The 23,980-nt window shown below is 36.5% G+C and overlaps 1 protein-coding gene across 5 annotated transcripts in view; it reads left to right on the forward strand.

Annotated features, from left to right (window-relative positions):
- RFX3 (regulatory factor X3) overlaps positions 1 to 23,980 on the forward strand; it is a 107,965-nt gene that overhangs the window by 34,886 nt on the left and 49,099 nt on the right. For 4 of the 5 annotated variants that reach the window (XM_077172295.1, XM_077172293.1, XM_077172294.1 and 1 more), the window contains exon 2: positions 16,156 to 16,280. In XM_077172295.1, the coding sequence (XP_077028410.1) occupies positions 16,164 to 16,280 (117 nt within the window). In that variant the 5' untranslated portion in view covers positions 16,156 to 16,163. Of the gene's footprint in view, positions 1 to 14,672; positions 14,863 to 16,155; positions 16,281 to 23,980 lie in introns of all 5 variants that reach the window. The other variant, XM_054651513.2, reaches the window with a different exon arrangement.

Here is a 23,980-nt window from a genome sequence, read left to right on the forward strand (position 1 = left end):
CTGCCTTTTCAAAGCAGTTGAGGTAGTTGTGTCATTATCTTGATTCACCAAAAATGGAGAATTACCTGGGGGCATACCAGATTTGGACATTTTAACTAAGTGTTTTAATTATGGTTGTAGGGTTCTGTGGCTTTCTGGTTTTTTTTTCTTAGAATGAAGACAAAATAAATACTTGGTTAAGTGGGCAATGTTGTTTACATAGAAATAACAAAATATGACATAATGTTGACTCATTTATAGAGAAGATAAATCTTGCAGTAGGTAGGCACATTTTTCTGCTTGGTATCAGAAACTTGAAGTACAATGTACAGAATTAGAGGAAAGCTGCTCTTTACCAGAAGTAAAAAATCAGCACTTATCTAAGCATGATGTAGTCAGTGTGATACCTGTCAATTCATGTCAGATATTAAATGTAAATATAATAGCTGCATTGGCATATGTGCTGTGAACAGTAACACTTCAGCAAACTTGTTTAAAACACACAGCTAATTTTGTGGGGTCTGACAGGTAAGTTTATTTTGCAGTCAAGGAACTTGCCTTACCATGATTGATAGTTTTTGCTTGCTTTGTTGAACTGTAGTAGAACTGCTGGTAATATTTGTCTCTCCATATGCTAAATGAGTGAATAGTTGAGAGTAGCTCAGGCTTTCAGCTCTTCATGCTACAGTTGTTCTCCTAAAGTTACCAAAAAAAAAAATCAGTACTGATTTGTTTTGCGGGTAAGGTAAGAACTATTTGCTGTGAAATTGTAGACAGACTTGGAATATTAGCTCTATAGCAGTAAAACTTTTTTATATTTAAAGGCAGTATATGTTTGTTTATACGGTGCAAGTTCCAAGTGTTGGCATCAGGGTCCTCTCTTTCCATGTGAAAAGAAACCAGCATTGTAGCACCAGTGTAATTTTTACAAAATGAGTAAGACTCATAGTATAGGATGAAGCCTTGAGAAACAAAAGCTGTAAGAAAAGCTGCAGTAGGTATTAAATAGTTTTTTTTCAGTAAGGATAACAAGCCTACTGCTGTAATGCTACAAGGATGTGAGCAGTGAAAGAACAAATAATTTTTGTGTCTCTTAACTGGAGACGGGGAGGTATCATGCTGTAATCCAAGCCAGGCAAATAATAATGTTGTGTATGGTGAAGTTTATTCTTAGTAAGCCAAAGTTATGTGAACTAGGAAGTATGTTATTTCTTACACCTGACCAACCATATGAATTAAATCTTACTATTTCCGTCTGTCAGATGGTGGAGAAATTTGTTTCTTATTTCTGTTCTTATCTGAGAGCTGTCTTTTAATTGCTTATTTGTGAAGATGATGTACAGATCCAAGCTCATTCTTAATAGGAAATTTTCTTACATCAAAAACCTACATCTTTTTCTTATGTATAGTGTTTTAAACTTCATCTTCCAGTCTGCTTGCATTGTTTTTGGGTTGCACTATTCTTTTGTGTACAACCAGAGTGGATCAGATGCAGACTGTTGAACCTGGAACCATACTGTCAATACCTTAGTTTGATTTGAGTCCATTCTTTCTTGTAGTCAATTTGTCAGTTGCTGCAGACAGTCAGTATGTTTTTTTCACTTTTTTATGTACAGACTTCTTAAATGTAGGTGAACCTATCTGTGAGAAACTAAAACATTCCAGTTTTCCTATAAAAATCTTTGCACTTTTGACACCTGGAAGTTACCAGTAGGTAATAATGTCTAGTTAAGCTGAATATAGGTTAATAATTTGGTAACTACTGATTTACTTGATTTTTTCCCCAAGATGTTCGATATTATCTCTCTAAGAAGAGATAAATGAGTTATGGGAAGAAGGTTGTTAGTTTTTCTTTAGGTTGAATTAAGAAATCCAAGCACTCTGCTTAAGCCTTCATTTTTTAATTTTTTTAATGAAGGTTTAGTTTGTCTTAGAAAAACTACTGGATTACTGATTTATTTGTGCTACAGCATAAGCATCATCTTTAGCATTTAGAACACAAGTCATCTGGAAGTTGGCCACTTCTAAGATTGAGTGTGTGGAGAGGCTATCTCAGAGAAACACTGGTGATCATATTAACCACTAAAAGTATTTGGATGTTTCTGAAGTTATAAAGGCATGTCATGAAATTAGGGAGGCAATTTACCTGTGGGTCTTTGTTCAGGAAATGATATGTATCTGAACTTCATAAACTTCTTTTATTAAGGCTGAACAAATCCTTTCTGATCTTCTGGTCTGCCTTTCCGTCCACATCAAATATAATTGCTTTTTTCTTAATTTCTTTTTTCTTTTTTTTTTTTTTTATTTTTACCTGTAGAATCCAAAGATGGATAGATGGATAGAGCATTTCAGATGGAGAGAGCATTTCATTACCTCCCGTCTAAAGTCTGGAACTGAGGCACTTGTTACAGTCAAATCTGCTGTTGGTTGTCTTTACTGAAAGGTTATATCAATCTACAGTTCTCATTTTCTTTACTCCAGTTGTGTCTAAATACTTAGTAATTTTTAACATGTCAACACTTAATATGTGTTACAGTGTATTGTTGTTTAGGGAGATCAGAAAGACTCATCTGAAACAAGTTAAAGTTATACATAATTAAAGCTATCAGCACAAATAAAATATATGCGAATATTTTTTCTACTACTATTATTAAAATAGAGAGCACATAATATGCTGGGATTTTTACCTTTTAAAAATTGCAGATATAAATTAAAATACATTCCACTCTCTGTTCTTTAAACAGTTTAGTCCTTGCAGATTCTTTTTGCAATATAAAGTAAAGTTATCAAAAGTATTTTGAAAGATGGATGTTCTACTATACCAAATGCTGTCAAGACGGGAGCACTCTTAAGTAGTCTTAGGAAAAGAGAGGAATGTTATCCATTGATACACAAAATATATCAGATGGTTTAAGAGCCTACAAGCCTTCTGGTAAGTCAGAAATACTAAGCCACCAACTTGTGGTTGATCTAGGACCTGAAGTTATTAAAAATATTAATTTTTTTAAAAAATTTCCATTGTAAGTTCCATATTTTCAGGTTCCTTTACACCTTCATGTAAATTATTTTATCAGTTTCTAGGTCTGAAAGTTTAATGTCCTTGAAATAACTTTGGAAATTTTTTTCAGTTTAGGGAGTTCAGAGGATAAATCTGCCTGGTGTTGTGCAGACCATGATGAGCAAGCTATGCCAATGTTCAGGGCTGACTGAGGCTTCAAGGCAGAGTTAATTACTCTGATGCTAAGGAAAAGTTTGCATGCCTTGCCCAGAGCATTCTGCATAATTTATGGCTGAATGTGATCAGTAAAGAAGCTTTGCACTGAAGCGTTCAGAAAACTTGGCTCTTTCTTCATGGTTTCATTGTCAGTGCTTCTGACAGAATACAGAAGCACTGCATTTTATTCTTTGGAATATTTTTAGGTTTAAGGATGGTTTAAATTCATCTGGCACCTAAATCCCATGCAGGTGCTCAGTCACTTCCTCATCAGCAGGATGGGGGAGAGAATTAGAAGGGTTATCCCTGTGATCAGTTGAGGTCAGCTGTCCTGAGTGTGTCCCCTCCCAGCTTCTTGCACACCCCAGCCTACTCACTGGTAAGGTGGTACAAGAAGCATAAAACGCCTTGGTTCTGTGCAAGCGCTGTTCAGCAATAAGAAAAATATCTCTGTATCATTAATCCTGTGTTCAGCACAAATTCAAAACCCAATCCAATACCAGTCACTATGAAGAAAATTACCTCTACCCCAGCTGAACCCAGCACATTCCGGCCCTTATTTCCTGGCATTTACATCATGCTCGGGTGCCATACTACTCGGTATGATCTCATTAACCACAACCCGCTTTCCATTTGATGTAATAATTTTCAGTTTGATATAATACACAGATAGCATTCCCTTAGTCTGAGAACCACCTCAGCAAGATGTTCATAAAATGTTTGCAAAAGGTCCATTGAGTTTATTTAGTCTGTGACTTTGGGCTCCATCGGTTCTGGTGGTCATTTGGGACAGGGGGAGTGGTGTGTTGCATGGAGTAACTGGGCACCAAAGCCAGCTCAGGTCAGGTCCCTGCTGCACTGGAGCTCCTTCTTCTCTTCCATTGGTTTGGGTTGTTAGTGTCATGGTAATTCCTGTAAGATGCAACTCAAATCATGGCTTACAGCAACAGTTTAAAGGTATATCAATTATGAGCTCTGTCCCTCATCCTTTTGGGCCAGGTTTGTGGCTCAACATTGCAGTGAACTCCTTCATTTGTTTCTACCCTGCCTACCAGCAAGGATTTCCTGCTGTGGTCCACCATGAACCCTCCCTGGGCTGCAGAGAGACAGCATGTCTCACCATGGTCTTCAGCAAAACAGGCTGCTGGGGAATATCTTACCCATCATGGGGTACTACCCACAGGAGACAGTTCTCTATGAACTTTTTCAGCATGGGTCCTTGTCACAGATTGCAGCTCTTCATGACCTGCTCCAGCCTGAGTCCCTTCCACAAGGTGCAGTCCTTCAGAAAGAGCGTGCTCCAGCATGGATCCCTTACAGGGTCACAAGTCCTGCCAGCAAACCTGATCCAGGGTGGGCTCCTGTCTCCATGCATTCACAGGTCCTGCAAGGAACCTGCTCCAGCATGAGCGTATTGCGGGGTCCCAGCTGCTTTCGGTTATCCAGCTACTCCACCGTGGGGTCCTCCATGGACTGAAAGTGGATACCTGCCCCTGCATGGACTCATCCTTCTACTCAAGTTCACACTGGTGTTGCAGCCTCTCCAGTACAGCATCACATAAAACTGCCACAATGCCCTGGCCACCTGCCAGCCCAGGCACTTTGCCATGGCTTTTTTTAAAATGCTCTCAGGCACAACACAGTGAGGTGATCAGCAGCACAGCACTGCAGCGAGCAGCAAAGACAACAGGTGGCCACTAATGAGCACTAGACTCCAGTATTCAGTCAGGCAAGCAAGCTCCATGGCAAGCACAGGAGACTGCTCTTTACTAGCTAAGTGGCATTAGCTATAAATTTGGTCTAGTACATTTGAGTCAAATCTGTTGTTATGTTGAACTCTTTGTGCTTCACATTGGCTACCAAAAAGGACTCTTATGAATTAACCCCAGCTGCCAGCTAAGCCCCATGCAGCCATTCACTCACATTTTGGGAAGAAAATTAGAAAAGTGAGAAGACTCATGGGTTGAGATAAAAACAGTTTAATAGGGAAAGCAAAAGCCACACACATAAGCAGAATAAAAAAACAAGGAATTAATTCAGTGCATCCCATGGGCAGGCAGGTGTTCAGCCATCTCCAGGAGGACAGGCCTCATCACACATAATGGTGATGTGGGAAGGCAAATATCGTTGTTCCAAATATCCCTCTCTTCCTCCTTCTTCCCCCCCCATTTTATATGCTGATGTTGCAGCCATGTCTCCTCCCAACCTCCTGTGCACCCCCAGTCCCTCACCAGCATGGTAGTGTCAAAAGCAAAAAAGGCCTTGGCTCTTTTTGTAAGCAGCTTGCTCAGCAATAACAAAAGCAGCTGTATTTTATCAACCCTGTGTTCAGCACAAATCCAACACGTAGTCCCACTCCAACAACCGTGAAGAAAATTAACTCTATTCCGCCAAAATTACATCATGACCAGAGACTTCTTTTTTTCTTGTTTTTTTTTTCTTTTTAATTTCTTTCTTTTTTCTTCAATTAATCCTCTTTCAGTAGGAACATAAGCATGAGTAAGAATAATTTAGGATAAGAGGGTAATTTGGGAAAAAGGTATGAGGATAAGCAAGGCTTGTTTGGCTACACAGCTGCTAGGTGCAGAATGACAGATGTAAATGAGAATGATGAAGTTCATCTGGACACTCTGTTTCCTTATCATCTTCTACATTCCCTGCTGTTGACATCTTAATTATTTTCTAATTGTATTGTATTTCAGAATTATCTTGCATTTCCAGCACTTTCTTCTCCACTTTATGTGAGTTGAACCATACCAAGCAGAGTCCCAGTTGCAGCTAAGGTGTGAATTATTGCAGCTATTATTTCTAGATAATTGGGACTGTTGTAATATTCTGAGAGAAACTGATCAAATCTCCAAATTCCAGGCATACATTTTTTTATGCTCTACTTCTAGTCTATTACAAGCTAAGAATCAAGCACTAATCAAATACACTGGTCTTCAGGTTTCTTCTGAGGGTTGATACCTATTTTCAGACATCTTTCCATTCATCTGTTTCTTGCAAGTAGTTGCAGACTGGCATACAAGCCAATATGATAAAATACTGTACTTGTGATTTCTAAGTCATTCTTTTTAGGTGTCTGGGTATAATGTGAATAAGAATTTATTCATTTTTCTGCTTTAAGCAAGCAAGGTAATGTCTCAGAGCAAGAATAAAATGGTATGTTTCACAAATAGACCATCTCGGTACAGGGAAGGAAAGATCCAAGGAAAGATATGCCTCAGATGATGTCTCAGTCATTAGCAAAGTAAAATAGTCACTAACTTGTCTCTTGACATGCATGATATATATCCTTCTCTTACAAAATAAAATTGCAGGTTGAGGAAGACAGGAATGGGAGAAACTGGTGAGATTTTATCCATTCCGTTCATTGTTTAAGTAGATTACATATAGATATCCCTGAAGTAATCCTGCCAATATCCCAGCTCTAAGACTATTTGCATGTTTCCCTCATCAACATAGAAAAGATTTGTCTTAGCTAGCTTGCTTCTTTGTTTTAAGGCAATCTAGTCCTTCCTAGTGGCAGAGTTATAATATTCTTGTTGAAGTCTTGTTCCTTGTACTTTCATAGATAAAAGAAGCTGTAGCTTCTGTAGGTAGTAACCAAATGGATTTCACATCTGGTCAAGAAAGCCATTGTGACTTGAATCAGCAACAGTGTGGCCAACAGGAGCAGGGCAGGGATTGTCCCTCCATACTCGGAACTGATGAGGCCACAACTCAAATCCTTCAGTTTTGGGCCTTTCAATACAAGAACATTGAGGTGCTGGAGTGTGTCCAGAGAAGGGCAGTGTAGCTTGGGGAGGGGTCTGGAGTACAAGTCCTATGAAGAGCAGCTGAGGGAGGTGGAGATACTCAGCCTGGAGAAAAGGAGGCTCAGGGGAACCTTACCACTGTCTATGACTGCCTGAAAGGAGACAGTGCAAGATGGGGGCAGCATCTTCTCCCAGGAAATAAGTGACTGGACAAGGGGAAACTGCCTCAAGTTGCCTAGAGAGGTTCAGATTTCATATTAGGAAACATTTTTTGACTGTGGTTAAGCATTGGAATGGGCTGCCCAGGGAACTGGTAGAGTCACTATCCCTGGGAGTGTTCAAACAATGAGCAGACCTGGCACTTTGTGCTATGGTTTAGTGGCCATGGTGGTGTTCAATTGAAGGTCAGACTTGATTTTGGATATATTTTCCTGTATTAATGATTCTACAATTCTGTGGTAATTTATCATCATTTTTCAGAGCCTAAACCTGAGATGTTTAGAATATATGTCTCCAAATAACTTTCAGTGTGTCAACAGTATTTTTCACTAGGATTCTCAAATCTCAGAACAGTATTCTATCTTAGTAAAGAGAAGAGTATCACACAGTAGAAACAGGAGCTGCAGAGAATATATGTCCAAAACTTGGTATAGTACTGCCAGACAATGTGATACCTTTTTTAATTTAAACATCTACTTAACATATACATATTAATAAATTTTTCTAGCATAAGTTTAGTTTTGTTGTGCTCTACTATCAAAACACTTTCTGTTAAAATAATTTAAAATTTTAATTGTACTGTAATGCAATATTTCCAGCAAAAATACAGAATTTCATCTTACTCAAAGGTGTTGTATACACAGGGTGCCATCACATAGTTATCTGCTTACTGTGGTATGTATACTAGGCACTTAAGTATTGTGGGGATTAGGATTGTATCAGTATCCATACTGTCTGCTTAAAATCATGTCAAGTATGTGTGAGCCTGTAACGCTGTTTCCAATGTTTTGAACTGCTTCAGCTTCTCAAAAACTGAAATATTAAGATTTATGCAGCCTAAGTAAAACTACCAAAACTTTACCTATTTGGAATCTAATAATTTTGTGATATATGGATTTTGAAGCAAACTTTGCTGTAGTTCAGAAAAAGGGAAAAGATGCCTCTCTTCATTTTCTTTTTCCATAGATGCACAATCTGGCATTAGAACTGTTGTTCTCTAATATGATGTAGCAAGACAGGATCATACTGTTGAACCTTTTATTCTGTACATTTTCCAAAATTTAAAGATATTTTAATATTGAACCACTTTTAGTTTCTAGACTACTCTAAATAGCCCATTAAGAGCTTTCATCAGTTTTTACCCTAAGCCTTCTTTCATATCTAGTGACTGTAAATTCTAGTTTGGCAAATGATATTGGTGATAACCTAAATATGATTATATGATGTGGTAGGCTGTTATTGGGTGAAACCTATGTCTCTCCCTCTACATTCTCTTTTTTTTTTTCTCTTTTTTTTCCTTTTTTTTCTTAATTGGTATCCCCTTGTCCCCATTCATAGGGGAACTGTATGTTGTCACCTGTCTCATCATCTGTTTAACTACTGCTAAGGTGATGGGTGAGGGAAAAAATTATCAATACAGCCATTGGGGCAATAATTGTGGCATGAATTTTTTCCTTCTTCTTGTACTTGGTGAGGAAATGGCTAACTCTGAAGCATTTGAAAGTTGCCAGTGTATTAATAATACCATTACTTTTAAGTGTTAGGTTATGACATGGGTTAAAGCAGATCTGACTCTTTTCAGTGGTGCCCAGTGTAGGTACAAGAGATGGTCCTCTCTCAACCTGAACCAAGGTTTTTTCTGTGAGGCCGACCAAAGATGGGCACAGGCTGTGCATAGAGGCTGTGGAGTTCCTATTCTTGGCTGTATTCAAAGTCACCTGGACGTGGTCCTGAGTAGAAGGTAGGTAGGGTAGCACTGCTTGAGCAGGTCCCTTCCAGTTCTCTGGGACTGTTTTGTCATTTGGTGAAAGTCCAATAGTAAGAATCACAAATAGAAAATTTGTAACACAGAGGTGACACATGGAGAACATAAGCTATTTCTTCTAATACTGCTCATTCTGTTAATAAAGTAGATTTTTCCAGCTATAATGTTTTCACTTTTTCATTTTATGTTTTGATCTACTGAGTGGTCCAAATAAATATAGTCTCCATTTTGACATTACTTTTTCTCCCTTTATATTATTATTATTAGGTACATGCTCAATCTTTTGATGAAAGGACTGCAGCACAGTATCATACTAGAAGAAAAAAACCCACCCAAACACCTGTAACTCACTTCTTAAATAACCTAGAGATCTCCTTTCTCCATAACTGTATAAGTTATGCAGATGCAAAAAAAGCTGTTTTGTTTAGGTGGTTCTCCTGCTTTCATGTTCTTCCTCAGAAAGTAATCAAAATACATTTTGTTGTCAATAATTTTGAAAGGTGTGAAGAAGTAGCATTATACATGTTAGACTTTATAATTAATTCTGCTGTTATCATTAGTGCCCTAGAATAAGATCTTGGCTCAAGCTAGAAATTTCATTTGATATTGTAACTATTATTCTGCATAGAGATATTTTTGGGAGATTGTGAACATGCTCATTCCAGCTCATGACAATTATGCTAATATAATAAAGACAGATGCCTCAGTATCTGAAAAGTACCTGAGTACTATTAAAGATGGATAATGCTTCATTAAGTGTGAATTAAAAACCATAATATACTAGACTTAGCAGTGTAAATAGCAACTTAGAAAGCACACTAAACTTGTAAAAATGTTCTGTAATAAAATTCTTTATCAAAACTTGTTTCTGGTTAAACACTACAAAATACCATCCCAACAAAGAAGTTCCTGTGAACTTCATCCTAGATTCCTGAAGACATTTTTACTTCTGAAAAAAAAAAGCTGTAAGGTTAGATAGCTAATGTCCCTCCATTGCTGCCATTCAGTCATGTTTGCTGTCCCAGCACATGACTGTTATCTAGCAAGGTGATAGTTCTGCAAGTGCACAGAGGTCTCTATTCCTCATTTTTATTCACCATGCTGAGTGTGGGGCCATTGTATATGCCTTCACATATGAGCTCTTCAGACAGGCACTTCAGCATGCTGATTTCTGAAAGACGATCTGTGTGACTTCCTCATAAACATGCCTCTAAGCTACTTCCTTGCTCATATGCACATGCTGGAGGTGACCCTGCTTAAGCCTCATTATTTGACTATGTGTTGCCTTTCATTCATGTCACCCCAGGCCTTTGCTTGTCGAACTTGTCCACCACTCCTTCACTGGGCTGCCGGAAAATATTTTCTTCCCCATACCTCTCCTTGCTCCAGTCCCTTCCTACCAGGTGGTATGAAAGCCTATCATGCTGGCAGAAATATCTTTGCCCCAATTAATGAGGCACATCCCAGGTCTCCCAAGTTGTTAACCTCAGAGAAGGCTCTATAGTCATTAAAAAAACAAAATCCTGTTGCTAATGGCGGTTCTATAATCAAGTGTTGACATGCAATATTGGTGCCCTCTTCCTAACACCCTTTCACCCAGGATGAAGGAAAACACCTCTTGGACTTTTCTACTCACAGACTCTCTAGTGGACAAACTAATGCTTTAGAATAGCATAAGTGTAATTGTTTGATGGCTTGCTAGTTTTCTCACAACAAAAATTTTGAGAAGCTTTAGCCTGTAAGTAAATGTAATCTTAGTGCTAGTGTGTACTAATGGGTAAGGCTGCTGTGTAATACTGATTAATTTTCGAGCAAGAGAAGATACAATTTTGATGGTTTTGAAGGTAAAATTAGTAGGTAGATCAAAGTGAGAGTGTCATGAAGTAGTCATTCTATCTAAGCACCCATGTGCTGTGATCTCCTGGCAATATAGGATTTCATTATGACTGTTGTTCACTAGTACTGTACCATTCTTAGGGATTTAGTAAGCAACTGATCATCAAGACAATGCTTTTTTATATTATGAACTTTCTTTGAAGGAGTTACCAGGAGTTTCTACTTGCACAGGTCTCTTCCCATGTGCATCTCTGTATCTCACACTTCTGTTTGTTACTCTTTTACAGGGTTTTACTACTCAGAAGTAGTTCTGTAAATTCAGAGAGGCAGGTTCTAAACTTCATTCTGTGCCATTCAGTTAACTGTTACTCCTCCATAAATCTGTGACAAGCTGAAAAAAGAGTAAGGAAATTTGTATTACTAACTGCAGTATTTAGCAACTAGTACCAATACCAGGTAGAGTCCAGCTGCCTACTTTGGTATTCTCAAGAACCTTCGGAGAAGACAAACAATCAAATAGTGTTTTAGTAAGACACTGGGGTTCTAACATGAAATTACATTAGTATCTAGAAACTATTGTAATATTCTGTTCATCCTCTGTGAATAGCTTGTGTAATCTGTCTTCTGCTCTGGGGTAACACAACACAGTTATGAAGTCAATTATTCATAAAATTTTTGTTTATACAAAAATTGAAAAGGAATACTTATGTGAAACTAGTATATTACTGAAAACTGTTTCCATTTATACTCTTGTTCAGGAGCCAAGCGTTCTGTATTAATTGCTGAAACAATGTTTTGAGTTTTCCTTTATAGTGAAACACATTATGTTGCTGCAAATTCTTAATTAGTATATTGGCTATTCATCATTATAAATAGATAAGATTTTGAGATTAGCTGTTTATTCTGACTATTAAAAGCTTACCATTACTGCATGTGATTACGAGATCTAGTTCAGTTTATCTTCTGTGATGTTTTGTTTAGGCTTCTAGAGGAGAAAAAAGAAATTTCCTGCTGCACTTGAAAGTAAATAACAGGCTTTCATTTTCTGCATTGAATTAAAACCTGCTACATTATTTGATCTAGACAATAAAGCATATGTAGTTGAACAAAACTTTGCAAACTCTGGTCACTTAAAAAAGTAAATTTAGTTCAGTGTGAAGTAGTCCAAGAACAGAATAAACCGTAATCTGACACATTTTAACAATCCCTTTTGATAAGTATTAGAACAAGTTATACTCTTAAATCATTCTGTCTTCATATTTCAAGTCTCAAAAACAGAAGGATTCCAACTGAGAATTTGGGTATATTAAAAAATCTTTAAGAAATTTAACAGACAACATGAAACGGTACAGAATATATAGGAAAGGAATAATTTTCAGCTTTGCCTAAGTTCTGCCCATTATACTGAGGAAATACTAACCTTGTTGCATTCAGCAGCTGGGTCCTGACAGTATCTTTTCCCACTTGGATGGGATAATTAGTCTTCTTTCAGAATGCGGCCTTTTTAGGTTACATTCACATCGTGCAACAAGCACTGGCTATACAAAGCAATACCATTAACAGATGGGTGTGTCCAACTGCTTAATTAGGCAGAATAAAAAGGACCTTCCCAAACATTCATCTGTTGTTTGTCATACACCTGACAGTCCAATTAGGCAAGGATGACGTCTTTTCTCCTGTAATATTCACTTCCTTTATTTAGGTGGAGTATCAGTGAAAAAATGTGAGAGTCTGCGTTTAGATTATTTCTTTGGCTTTAATCATAGCCATTGGCCAAGCCCCTGCAGCCACTCGCTCTCCCACTGGTGGGGTTGGGGAGAGAATCAGAAGGGTAAAAGCTGAAGAGCTCAGGGGTTGAGATAAAAACAGTTTAAAAGGGAGAGCAGAAGCCAAACACAAGAGAAAGTAAAACATGGAATTAATTCAGTGCTTCCCATGGACAGACAGGTGTTCACCCAGCTCCAGGAGAGCAGGGCTCCATCACACATACACACTGAGCATGATGTCACATGGTCTGGATTATCCCTTTGGTCAGTTTGAGTCACCTGTCCTGGCTGCATCTCCTTCTGACCTCCTGAGCACCCCCACTCTCCTCCCCAGTGTGGCAATGCCAAAAGCAGAACAGGCCTTGGCTCTGTGCAAGCCCTGCTCAGCAGTAACAAAATTATCTCTGTATTATCAACCCTCTGTTCAGCACAGCCCAGTGCCAGCTTCTGTGAAGAAGGTTGATTTTACCCTAGCCAAAACCAGCAGTGTGTTCTCAGTACTGATGCAATGTAAAGGAATTACACTGACTGCATCATTGATGTGATGCTAGAAAAACTTCCAGTAAATAGGAAGCTGCTTTGGTTGACTGTCAGACCATATCGTATGGCACCTAGAGGGAAAAATGTGTACAGTGTACTGAACTATAATAAAATTTTGTGTTTAGGATAGAGACTTAAACCAGAACAATGAAGCAGTCCTGGCTGAATGCCAGGTGCTTGCCAAAACCACTCTGTAACTCCTCCAGTCCTCAGCTGGACAAGTGAGAGAAAATGTGACTAAAAGCTCATTGAGGAAGATAGCAACAGGGAAGGATCACTCACCAATTACCATGACAGTGAAAACAGATTCAACTTGAGGAAAATTATTTGAATTTATTGCCAATCAGATCAGTGCAGAATAGTAAGAAATAAACCTAAATCTTCAAAAACCTTCCCCTCACTCTCCACTTCCTCCCAGGCTTTACTTTATTCTTGATTCTCTACCTCCTCCCTTCCAGCAGTGCAGGGGAATTCAGAATTGAGATTACCATCAGTTCTTCACACATTGTTTCTGTGGCTGTTTCCTTCTCAGGGGGTGAACTCCTCCCTCACACTTTTCCTCAGCTTCTGTGTAGGGACCCTCACACAGGAGATAGTCCTCCATGTATTTCTCTGTGAGTCATTCCTGTGGGCTACAGTTCTTAAACTGCTCCGGCATAGGTCCCTCACATGGGGTGCAGCCCTTCAGGGCCAGGCTGCTCCAGCATTACTTTCCCCTGGGGTCATGGGTCCTGCCAGCAAACCTGCTCCTATCTCAGCTCAGGTACCTTCTGAAGCCTGCCCTTCCATTGACATGTCTACAGGTTCTCTCACATACTCTCACTCCTTTTTTCTGTGATTGCAATGTCCTTCTGCCCAGTATGTTTTTTTCCCCCTTCTTCAATATGTTATTGAAGAAGGGGGAAAAAAGTAGAGGAACTACCACTGTCACTCATGGGCTCAGGGCTCAGCTTTGGTCAGCAATAGTTCCATCTTGGATCCAGCTGGCACTGTCTTCATCAGACACAGGGGAAGCTTCTGGCAGCTCCTCAGAGAAGCCACCCATGTAGTCCCCCTTGCTTGCTACCTACCCAAGCCTTGCCAGACAAACACAATATACTCATCTCTCCTTCCTCACCTGTTCTTTCTGAGCAGCCTGCACTACAGGCGTGGGGTTCATCTCACCAAGTTTGAGTAATCACACCTAGGTCGTAACTTTCTAGCAGCATGGAGGCTTCCGACTCCTCCATATTTATTGTGTGAACATCCATTTTAATTGTTAAGATTCTAACATATAAATGTGATCTGAAGTTCTACTTCTTTATTCTTTTGTATGCTGATTTTTGTCAGGTGTGCTGGGTCCTGAAGTGCATCCACTGCTTAAAAGTACAGGGTTCAGTTAACGTGAGACTCTGAGAGTCTGTTGATTAATCTGAAATTAGTTTGATCAAGAATTTATCAGTCTTTCTGAGTATTTAAGAAGACACATTTAAATCGATCATGTTCCATAGGCATGGTTTCCTGGAGTTTAAACCAAGAATGGTCCCAACTGGCAAGATCCTTGCCCTATTGCCTGACCTCATACCAAATTTACATACCTGTTTCCTGCTTTGCAGTGGCTACATTTGAATGCAAAGTGAACTAGAGACAGTTGGAGGGACGAACTGCAGAAACCCAGTCTTAAATCAGCTTAAACTGCTGTGGAACCCAGCCTTGAAAGGAAAGTTTGATGTTGACACCTGGTTCTGCAAGAAGAACAATGAATTTTTTTTTCATACAGTAATTAATTCCTCCTGTTATCTAGTGGTATGTCCCTCAATATTTTTGTAACAGTTTTGTCTAAAAAAAAATTGTTGAGTTTTTGGAGGAGCTAGTTATTTGGTGGTGGTGGTAGGGATTAAAGTTTCTTCAGTGTCAGCCATCTGGATTTCATGAGTTGAACTGAAAAAAATCATTTGCATAGGTCATTCTAAGTATGTGTAATTTTTCCCCATATAAATCTCTTCTATTATGCATGATAAAGCTACTAATTTTTAGTGACAGTGGTTCTCAGATTGCCCAAGTATTTTGTAGCTAATGTAGATTAATAGAGACTGAGGGCAGTAAAAGTTTTCACAGAACATTTGGATTACAGACTAGTAATTTGTGTTTGTTCACCGTAATTGTTCACAGACACATACACTCTTCTGTTTTGAAGGTACCAGGTGAAGAAGAACCTGCCTCATCTGTTTATTAGTTTCACTGGTTAATCCACTGCTTTAAAAAATTTACAAAGAAAAGGAAATAAAAGACTGATTCACAATTTTGAATTCGTTTTGGTTTGTCATCATTAAATTTCATTTTGGCTGTGCAAATTTGAGGAATCTGCAGCTCACAATCTATGTTTCATATGAAGACATCATTCTTGGTTGTCTTTCTGATAAGTTTTCTTTGTCAGGCATTTTCCTTGATTCTTGAACCATTTCTTTATTCTACCCAAATTTTGTTGTTTCCTTAAAACATCAGGGTCATGATCATAGGCATTTGTCTACCATTTATATATTTCTAAATGGTTTTAGAGTAAAAAAATTTTCTTAATAATTGCTTTAATGCTTTCTACTGAAGAAGGTTATTTGAGTGTTTTTTTCACTGTGACTCATTAAATGCTTTTCAAAGGTTACTTTCCAAAGTAGAGGCCTTTGTTCTGTGGCCTGCTTCAAGTTCAGCTTTGAATTTGAATGTATAGAGATTTTAGTGTAATTCAGTAAGACAGAGAAAAAATGGTTTTGAATGCTGACCAGTTATTTACAAGCTGAGAGAAGATCTGCTGCTGATTTTTAAGTTATTCCTAAAGGGACAAAGCTCAGATAAGTGACACATTTCTTCATATGTAAGCAAAAGATATTTGAAATATAAGTAAGATAAAAAAACATAAAACTCTATTTATACAAACACTGGTGCTAGTAGGGGGAAAAAAATCTTTGGGCTCATAACAAGATTAGTATTAGCTAATTTTAAAATATTAATAGAAATAAGGGACAAATTAGTGTGCTAATGTAAGTGGCAAAATAAAAACATTTATGCACTAACTTTTGGATTTTATATTTTAATTTTATTCAGAGATCACAATGCAGACATCAGAGACTGGGGCGGATACAGGTTCAACTGTGACTTTACAGACATCTGTGGCTGGCCAGGCAGCAGTTCCCACACAGGTAGTACAGCAAGTACCAGTTCAGCAACAGGTATGTGGCTGTTAATTCTAAGATTGAAAAAAAAAAATCCTAATAATAATTCTTTACAATATAATGAAGAACTTGGTTTTGTGCAAGACTGCTAAAGGAACTTTTGCTCTGCTTTTATCAATTTTATTTTGCTGGAATTAAAATAACCAGGGAAAAGCAAGCTATTTTCAGGATCTGTTCCTTAACTAGAGCATCTGACAAGCTCTGATAGTACTCATACATGATTCTAGCTGTTATTTATTATATAATTCATGCAGTAGCTCATAGAAATTTGCTTTATGTTATTGAATATTTACATTTTTTCCTTTAAATAATGCATATGTTTCTGAAATTATTGACTATATAATTTCTTCATCTGTTTGGATGTCCAAGTAAATACAATACAAATGTAAATATGAAAAGCGCTGTTCTTTGCACTTCTAGGCTTCAATGCATGCAGATATATGCACAATGTCATGAAAGTTTTTGTGATATGACAATCAATAACTCATAATGTAAATTTGACAGGGAAGGAAGAAGATTTGTGTAGCAGCCAGCACAATGCACTGTTCTGTTACATGAGGTGGTTACTCCTATGCAGCACCCATGAGCTTTAGAAGAAATGGAGGCAGAAGAAAATGGGGAGCTAAAAAGGAAAAGTATGGAGGTAGAAAATGGGGATTCAGTGTGAAAGCCACGATAACTGTCTAAGACTTTTCCAGAAAACACAGAAATTACCTGTCCGGTGATGGGTATTCTGGATGATATTTGATGTTTTTCATTAAAATCTGACTTTCCATTTTCCAAATCAGTAATAAGAGAACAAGACATATTTTATTAAACAGTGCCATTCATTTCTGTGCTGGTGGAGCGCTTCTCTCTAAATTAAACTCTTCAGCATTTGTTAAGTTCTTAAATTCCAGTGCATTTTCATATATGTGTTTTGCAGTCTCATACATTTCAGTTATATTTTTTCCTGTTGTGTAGACTCAGTTGTAGTGCCTTGTAGTTCCATTACTATAGTACGATGACTGATCTTAGCTACACTTTGTAGGAGATTTGTCTATAACTCTTTTGTAAGATTTCTGAGTGAAAGACTATTTTCCTTTGTGAAATACAAAGGATAATTGTTTGATTTATATTTTCTTTCATGATGACAGATGTTAATACATGTCATTTATATGACTTGTTCCTTGCTATTTCTGTATTTCACTTTTTCAGGTACAAGATGACAGTTGGTAGTGTTACATGGTTGCTTGTTTTCGGCATATTACATGTACATACAATGGTCTAATATTACTGATAAATATTACTAATATTAGTAATATTAGTAATATTTAGTATTAGTAATATTTAGTCTAATATTACTAATAAAAATACTGAGTTTGTGAAGCACTGGTCAGTGTGAAGGACTGAAAACTGGTAAACTGGTAAAAAAAAGGTTTTACTGGTAAAAACTGGTAAAAAAAAGTTAGTGTCATATAGGATTCTTTATAGCAGTTCTAGTATTTGTATTGATTGAACTGTAAGGTCAGGTTCTTTGAATTTGTGTTCTACTCCTACAGAAAAATGGAGAATGAGCAGGACTTTGGTATTTGTAAACTTTGTTTGTACAAAGTTTCTACCTTTTTGAAAACTTCTAGAATAGAAGTGGCTCCTTGTTTGTTAAGTGGAGCCACCTACTGAAGGAACCTCAGGCCCAGCAGTTGAAGTCTCTGCAGTGGGAGTGTGACTGCCAGAGAGTCTCATGAATGGAAAGACTGGGAATTTTCCTTAACATATTTTCTCACATAAATAATGCATTAATCTTTGTCACCAACTGTCTATATATTTTCTAAAGTAATGCTGGTTGTCCATTAATAATGTTACATGTGTGTCAAAATATAGAAGCCAAGGATGAGATTTGTTTTTCCTTCTTTGTTTATACCTTAATAAGACTGGCAAGCAGTATTTTTGTTGCCCTATCTGAGTGTGTAAAATTGTTTCTCATCACCTTTACGTACATCTCCTTTAGTACTGGTACTTCTGAGTATCACCTTGTGTTGAATGCACCATCATTATACTGGAATGTTTTTCCCTGTAGACATAGTAAATTATATTTTTCCAATTGACTTTTAACACTGACTGTATAATCAACATAACATTTGAGAAAAGAAATAGAAAGTAACGGGGATTGAAGATCCAACAAGAATATTCGGAAGTCCAGTGCAGACAGTATTGCAGTGATTGAAACACGTATGTATGGGAGATATGTGTATAGAGAGATGATTAGATTATGGAAGCAGTGAGGAGGAAGGGAAGAGTGAAGATGTGACTATGGTATGCCAGCAGGAAATGTGATGAAGAATGTAGGTGGTATAGGTGATTTCAATTCCAGGGCTGAAAAAAAAAAAAAAGAGCAAATATGAAAGGAAGAGCAAATATGAAAACAATCACTGTGTTGAGGAAATTGCAGGTATGATCTGTCCTGAGGAATTACCTGTGTATAAATTTCATTGGCAGAAAATTAATATTGCCTCTATGTACCTTTAGTAGGAATAAGTCAATTTGCATAAAGAAAATTAGGAGAAAGAGCCATTATAATGACTATTTTAATAAAGACATTCTTTTGATGGCAGAGGGAGGACTTACTATTTCTGCACATTCAAAATTGCCAATGCTGAAAGCTGGAGAGAAGGTTTTAGACAAGAGTATATAAAATATGGGGGGTTTTTTTCTATGATTTGTAATGGACATGCTTGATGATTTCAACTGTATCCAAATTATGTGTGAATATTCAAATTTTGATTATATTTTCTTGTGAATGTACATTGCTAAAAACAATGGGACACTTCTGGGATTTTGTTAAATTCAAGGATACTGTAACATGAGTTTCCATGTATACAGAACAATTTGGTGTAAGCTGAAACTTACATATCATGTTTTGCAGTAATTTATTAGTACTTTCTAGTGAATAATACAATTTTAGATTAATTTGTTTTTAATTAATATTAAATGTATAGTATTTAATTTTTCTAGGAAGGTTTCTGTTTCTGAAGTTTCTATTCCTATATGTATGTCATGTTTAAATGACATTGCCTGAATGCATTAATTTGGGCTTGATTTCATGACATCATGTTTCTTATATGCACAAAAAATTTTCATTTTTTTCAAAATGAAATATTTTTGCCCTGAAGAAGAGCAAGCTGAATAAGTGGAAGAGCAAACTAAGAGCCTTTTCTCTTCAGCTGTCTTAGTACTCAGGCATCCTGTCTTTTGAAAAAACAATCAACAAATTAGTAACTTTTAATATTTCTAGCTAAAACAAATCCCTCATTTCCATATAGCTGGTATTAATATGCAGCTCATAAAAGTCTGCTGTAATGCTCTGAGAATAGGAACAATAAAGGTACCATTTATGAAAACCTGGATTTTTCCTCTTGCAGAAGTGGCTTTAGTAGCAACTGGTTTCATGCAACACAGCAGAAGTCACTGTTGACATGGGATAGAGGGGAATAAGAAGCAAAAAGCAACAACAGTAAGACCAAAATGTGGGAGTGTAATTAAATTTTGTTTAAATCGCCTAAGAAGTTCTCTTTGTCTTCTGTTCCCTTGAATAGTGGGATTTTTCATTAATATATGATTGCTTTTTCAACAGGCAGTCTTCAGTTCAGTGCAGTAAGCTTCTAAGGATTCAAAATTAAACTAATTTTTGAGTTTATGCCATGTGATATGGAAGAATTGGGGAAAGAAAAACTAAAATTAAGCTATTTTGTAAAAATATATCCATGCAACTCAAGTTGGGCAAAGCATTTCTTCACAGTCACTGAATTCGGTGGCCATCGCAGTCACAAAGCATTCTGTCATTCATTAACTGGAGATGCAGACTTCTGCTAATCAAAATTGCTCCCAATGCAAAATCATGTTTAGCATATGAAACACATAATCATGAGCTGACATTAGCCATTATATAAATATGAATGTGCTTAGAATATTACAGCATGTGCTATTTATATGTTACTTGCCAAAAGTAATCCATACTAATGAAGGAAAAAATTATTTTTACGTCCAAGGACAGAAAATGTTGCACATACAAGCTGTTTGCAAAGACACAGTGGATAATTATATGTTCTTTTTAAAATGGAATTTAAAAACCCTTATATATATATATATATATATATATTTATATATATATTGCTCTGTTGTTCTAGTCTTTGCTTAGTAGTACTTGGAACAGAAGCACTTTTTATTGGAAATCAAAGTTCACTCTTATATTTTGATTCATGCTTCAGTGTAATTTCAGCATTTCAGTATTCTTTTATATGCTTTATTTTGTTGACAAATTTTCATAGATAAAATATAATTTAGTCCCTCATTTGTTCCTCTGAGGTAGTATAATTAAGAAGACTTTTTTTGCCTTTTTTTTCTTCTTCAGCTAGTAAATGTAACTACACATGTATATTGAAATAAGTTTTCATTCACCTCTTGCTGTCCTGCAACATTTCAGCTGCTTGCTTCTGATCCTATTCCAGTTTTTTATTTCAGGATAGAGTCACTGAGGCAAGAGGAATGAAAGCTCTACTATCTGTTGTTATTTAACTCAAAAATTGCTAAAGTTTTTTGTTAATTTTCTGTTTTCCAGCCAGAAAATAATGAAAATTACCATGGCTAGTTCACCAATCCACCCTAGAAGATAATTTTTAAACATGCATACTGTTGCTGTTTCATAAATATTTTATTGTGTTTTCTATTTTGAGCCCATTTCAATTAATTATTGGAGAATTTTTTAATATAAGAAGGCCATTTAGTTTTAGGCCTCTGGAAAGCACTGCAAGAATAGTCAACAATTTCTGCTCTGCCCCAAAAGCTACGTGACTTAGCTGATACCACTCCTTTAACAGCTTAATAAAAGGTGAAAAGATAATGATAAATAAAACAGTTGTGAAGAAAAAACTGACCTTTTTCATATTTTCCACAATTTTTCATGGTGTTTTGTTTCCTCCTAACCAACTTCTCTCAAATAATTTTGTGCTCATAGAGAGTAAATATACACATCTAATTTCTTTCTGTTGAATATTAAAAACAAGATTCAGAGGCACTAGGTTTAATTCGCATTAAAAATGTAAAAATTAAATAAAATAGGAAATAAAATTAGTATTGAAAATATCATACAACAAAGACTTTCATCATGGCAGAGGTTTCATATACAAGGCCATCCTAAAGGCTCCTTCCTTATTTTATTTGTCAGAGCTTGATAGGAAAAACATTTGCCTCTAACCTTCCCCATTCTAAAGTTCTTAGTACATTGCAATACCATGTAGTGACTACAGTCTCCTTTGGCAGGATAATGAATTTAACTGTAGCAGTACTGAGTTTCAGAGAAGCTGATGCAAAGCAAGTTTTTTTGTAAACTTTTTAAATTACTGTATTGAAAAAAAAAACAGTGGCCCTCTTTGTATTGAACTTTAGTGTTAAAGGAAAAACATTTTGATTTTCAGAAGTAGGTAAAATGTTTTAATAGCACTGTAGCATATCCATTCTTAAATGTTGGTTTGAAAAACAAGTTGCTTTCTATGCATAAGAAGTCCTGATGTTTCTAGTAGTATTCTATGTTAGGCTATTAAAGAACTTAGATAAAAACTGCTGGAAAATTGAATTTAAGCAATGAAAGTTTTAATTTTAACAGATATTGGTATTTTGTTTCATGGTAAAATAAATTTTTGTTGTTCTTACTCCATATTAGAAGAGAAACACATTTTGGAATTTTTCAGTTTCCTGTCCAATAGTCAGCAAACATTGATGCAGGGTGTATACACTTTGTCCCTACAGTATTGTCTCAGTTTTGACAGAAAGGTCTTGCACTGTACTGAATCTGATGCTTTTGAAATGGGTAGCAGCTTGTATTCAAGAATAATGTGAGGATATAATAATGCCTTATATAGAAGGGGAACGTGACCTCTCTATTTTAATGCTGTGTTTGTACACAATGTAGAGTTCCATTTTACCAGTGTATGCAGGTTACAGGGAGAAAACCGTGTCTCCTTTATTAACAGCAAAATAGTGTGGGTTATTTTTAATATGAACTAAGCCATATTCAGTATGTGTGAATACGGAGCAAAGTGCATTTTGGGAGTAGTTGGGTGAGAAGATGGAATTGATACTGACAACAGCATCATTTCCACAGTGTTTCCCCAGCTGTGCTACTGAGAGAGAAAATGGGGCATCTCCATTACATGCCAGGTGACAAGCTACTGGTTTTAGGAACAAAGCCCGTTTTCAAGATGTTTTCTCACAGCATAGGTCAAGTAGATCAGTTTGGTGTTCTGTAATAGACTGATCAACAATGACTCCCCTTCTCCCATTGATTGAAGGGAATAGAATTGACTCACCCAAAAGGAATAAATATGCCTAGACTTAAACTTTAAAAATAGCACAACAGTAAGTTGCATATATGTTTCACAATAAAGCACATATATATTTTGGCCAATTATTGTATGAGTGGGTCATTTTGTCAGAGTTTGGAAGATCTAAATTTTGAGTGGTACAGATTAATAACAAGGTTACAGTGTAACCTTTCTTACAGTGGATTTGGATCAAGCCCGTTCCATGAAATGATGATTTGAATTAATTTAAGTTATGAAGTCAAAAGTGATGGAAGTAGAATTAATTTTGGGAGTTTAATTTTGGGAGATGTTTGCACAATACAGCTATTTCTATTTTTTAATTCAGAGAATTTTCTAAGGTCGTAGTAATGTGCACAATTTTGATTAGAGTTTTTGTGATTACTTTGAGAACTGAACCTTCCTGTTAAATAACTAAATATTGTTAGGACAGTTACCTTGCCTTAATAATTAAGGAGACATCTTCAAAGTATACTTTTTGAAGTTGAGAGATTGTATTTCAGGTGTATTTCTCAATTTATGTAATGATTCATATGGGAAATCATAAAAGTATAGATTTTAATAGATACCTTAGCCATCATATTCTGTCTTATTTCTGTTAGTGGACAGAAGCATCTGATTTTTCATCATGATAGTATAGCTGCATTCTAAACTTTGGCTGTTTTCTCTCTTTTTCAGACTTTGGGTTTTACTGTTAACCTAAGGGAAGTTTTCTGTAAAAATCTAGATTTTTGTTTCAAAGTCAGAGTCAATACTATGGAAAAGTAGGAAGTGTGTTTTTTGCAGAACTTTTTAAAACATAACACAGGTGAAAGTATTAGATTAGGATATTTTTAAAGATCTTTTGGAGGGGGTTCATCAAGTGCATGAAACCCAGACTGATCTGGGATTAGGTATTTGCAGTCATTAGAAACAAACGGTTTAGACTGACGTAGCCTTATAGCAATAAATATGAGAAAAATTATTGTCACCTAATGTTAAATCTATTTGCTAAATAAGTGCATTGATACTTTCTTGATTCAATTCCTTGGGTAAAGTTGTGTCAATCTGTGAAGTCCTTTAGAAGGTTTTAGATTCTGGACTGCTCTTGGATCAAAACATGGCTTCTCTGAAAACTGGAAGGTGTAAAAGTTGAAGTTCTTCATCTTTACTGTGGAAGAAGACAAAAAATTAGGATTGGAGAGAAAAATTGCATGACCTGAAATATTCCTACAATAGTATATGAATTAAAGGAGTTGATAAGTAACTGTCCTTAGTGATACATGTGAAGATAATCCATGCCTTACTGCCTCTTGCTGTTTAATTCATTGAAGTAAAACCAGTTGTGTTGGAATTTTTCAT

This window comes from Agelaius phoeniceus, chromosome Z, assembly GCF_051311805.1.
Source record: "Agelaius phoeniceus isolate bAgePho1 chromosome Z, bAgePho1.hap1, whole genome shotgun sequence".
Taxonomy (NCBI): domain Eukaryota; kingdom Metazoa; phylum Chordata; class Aves; order Passeriformes; family Icteridae; genus Agelaius; species Agelaius phoeniceus.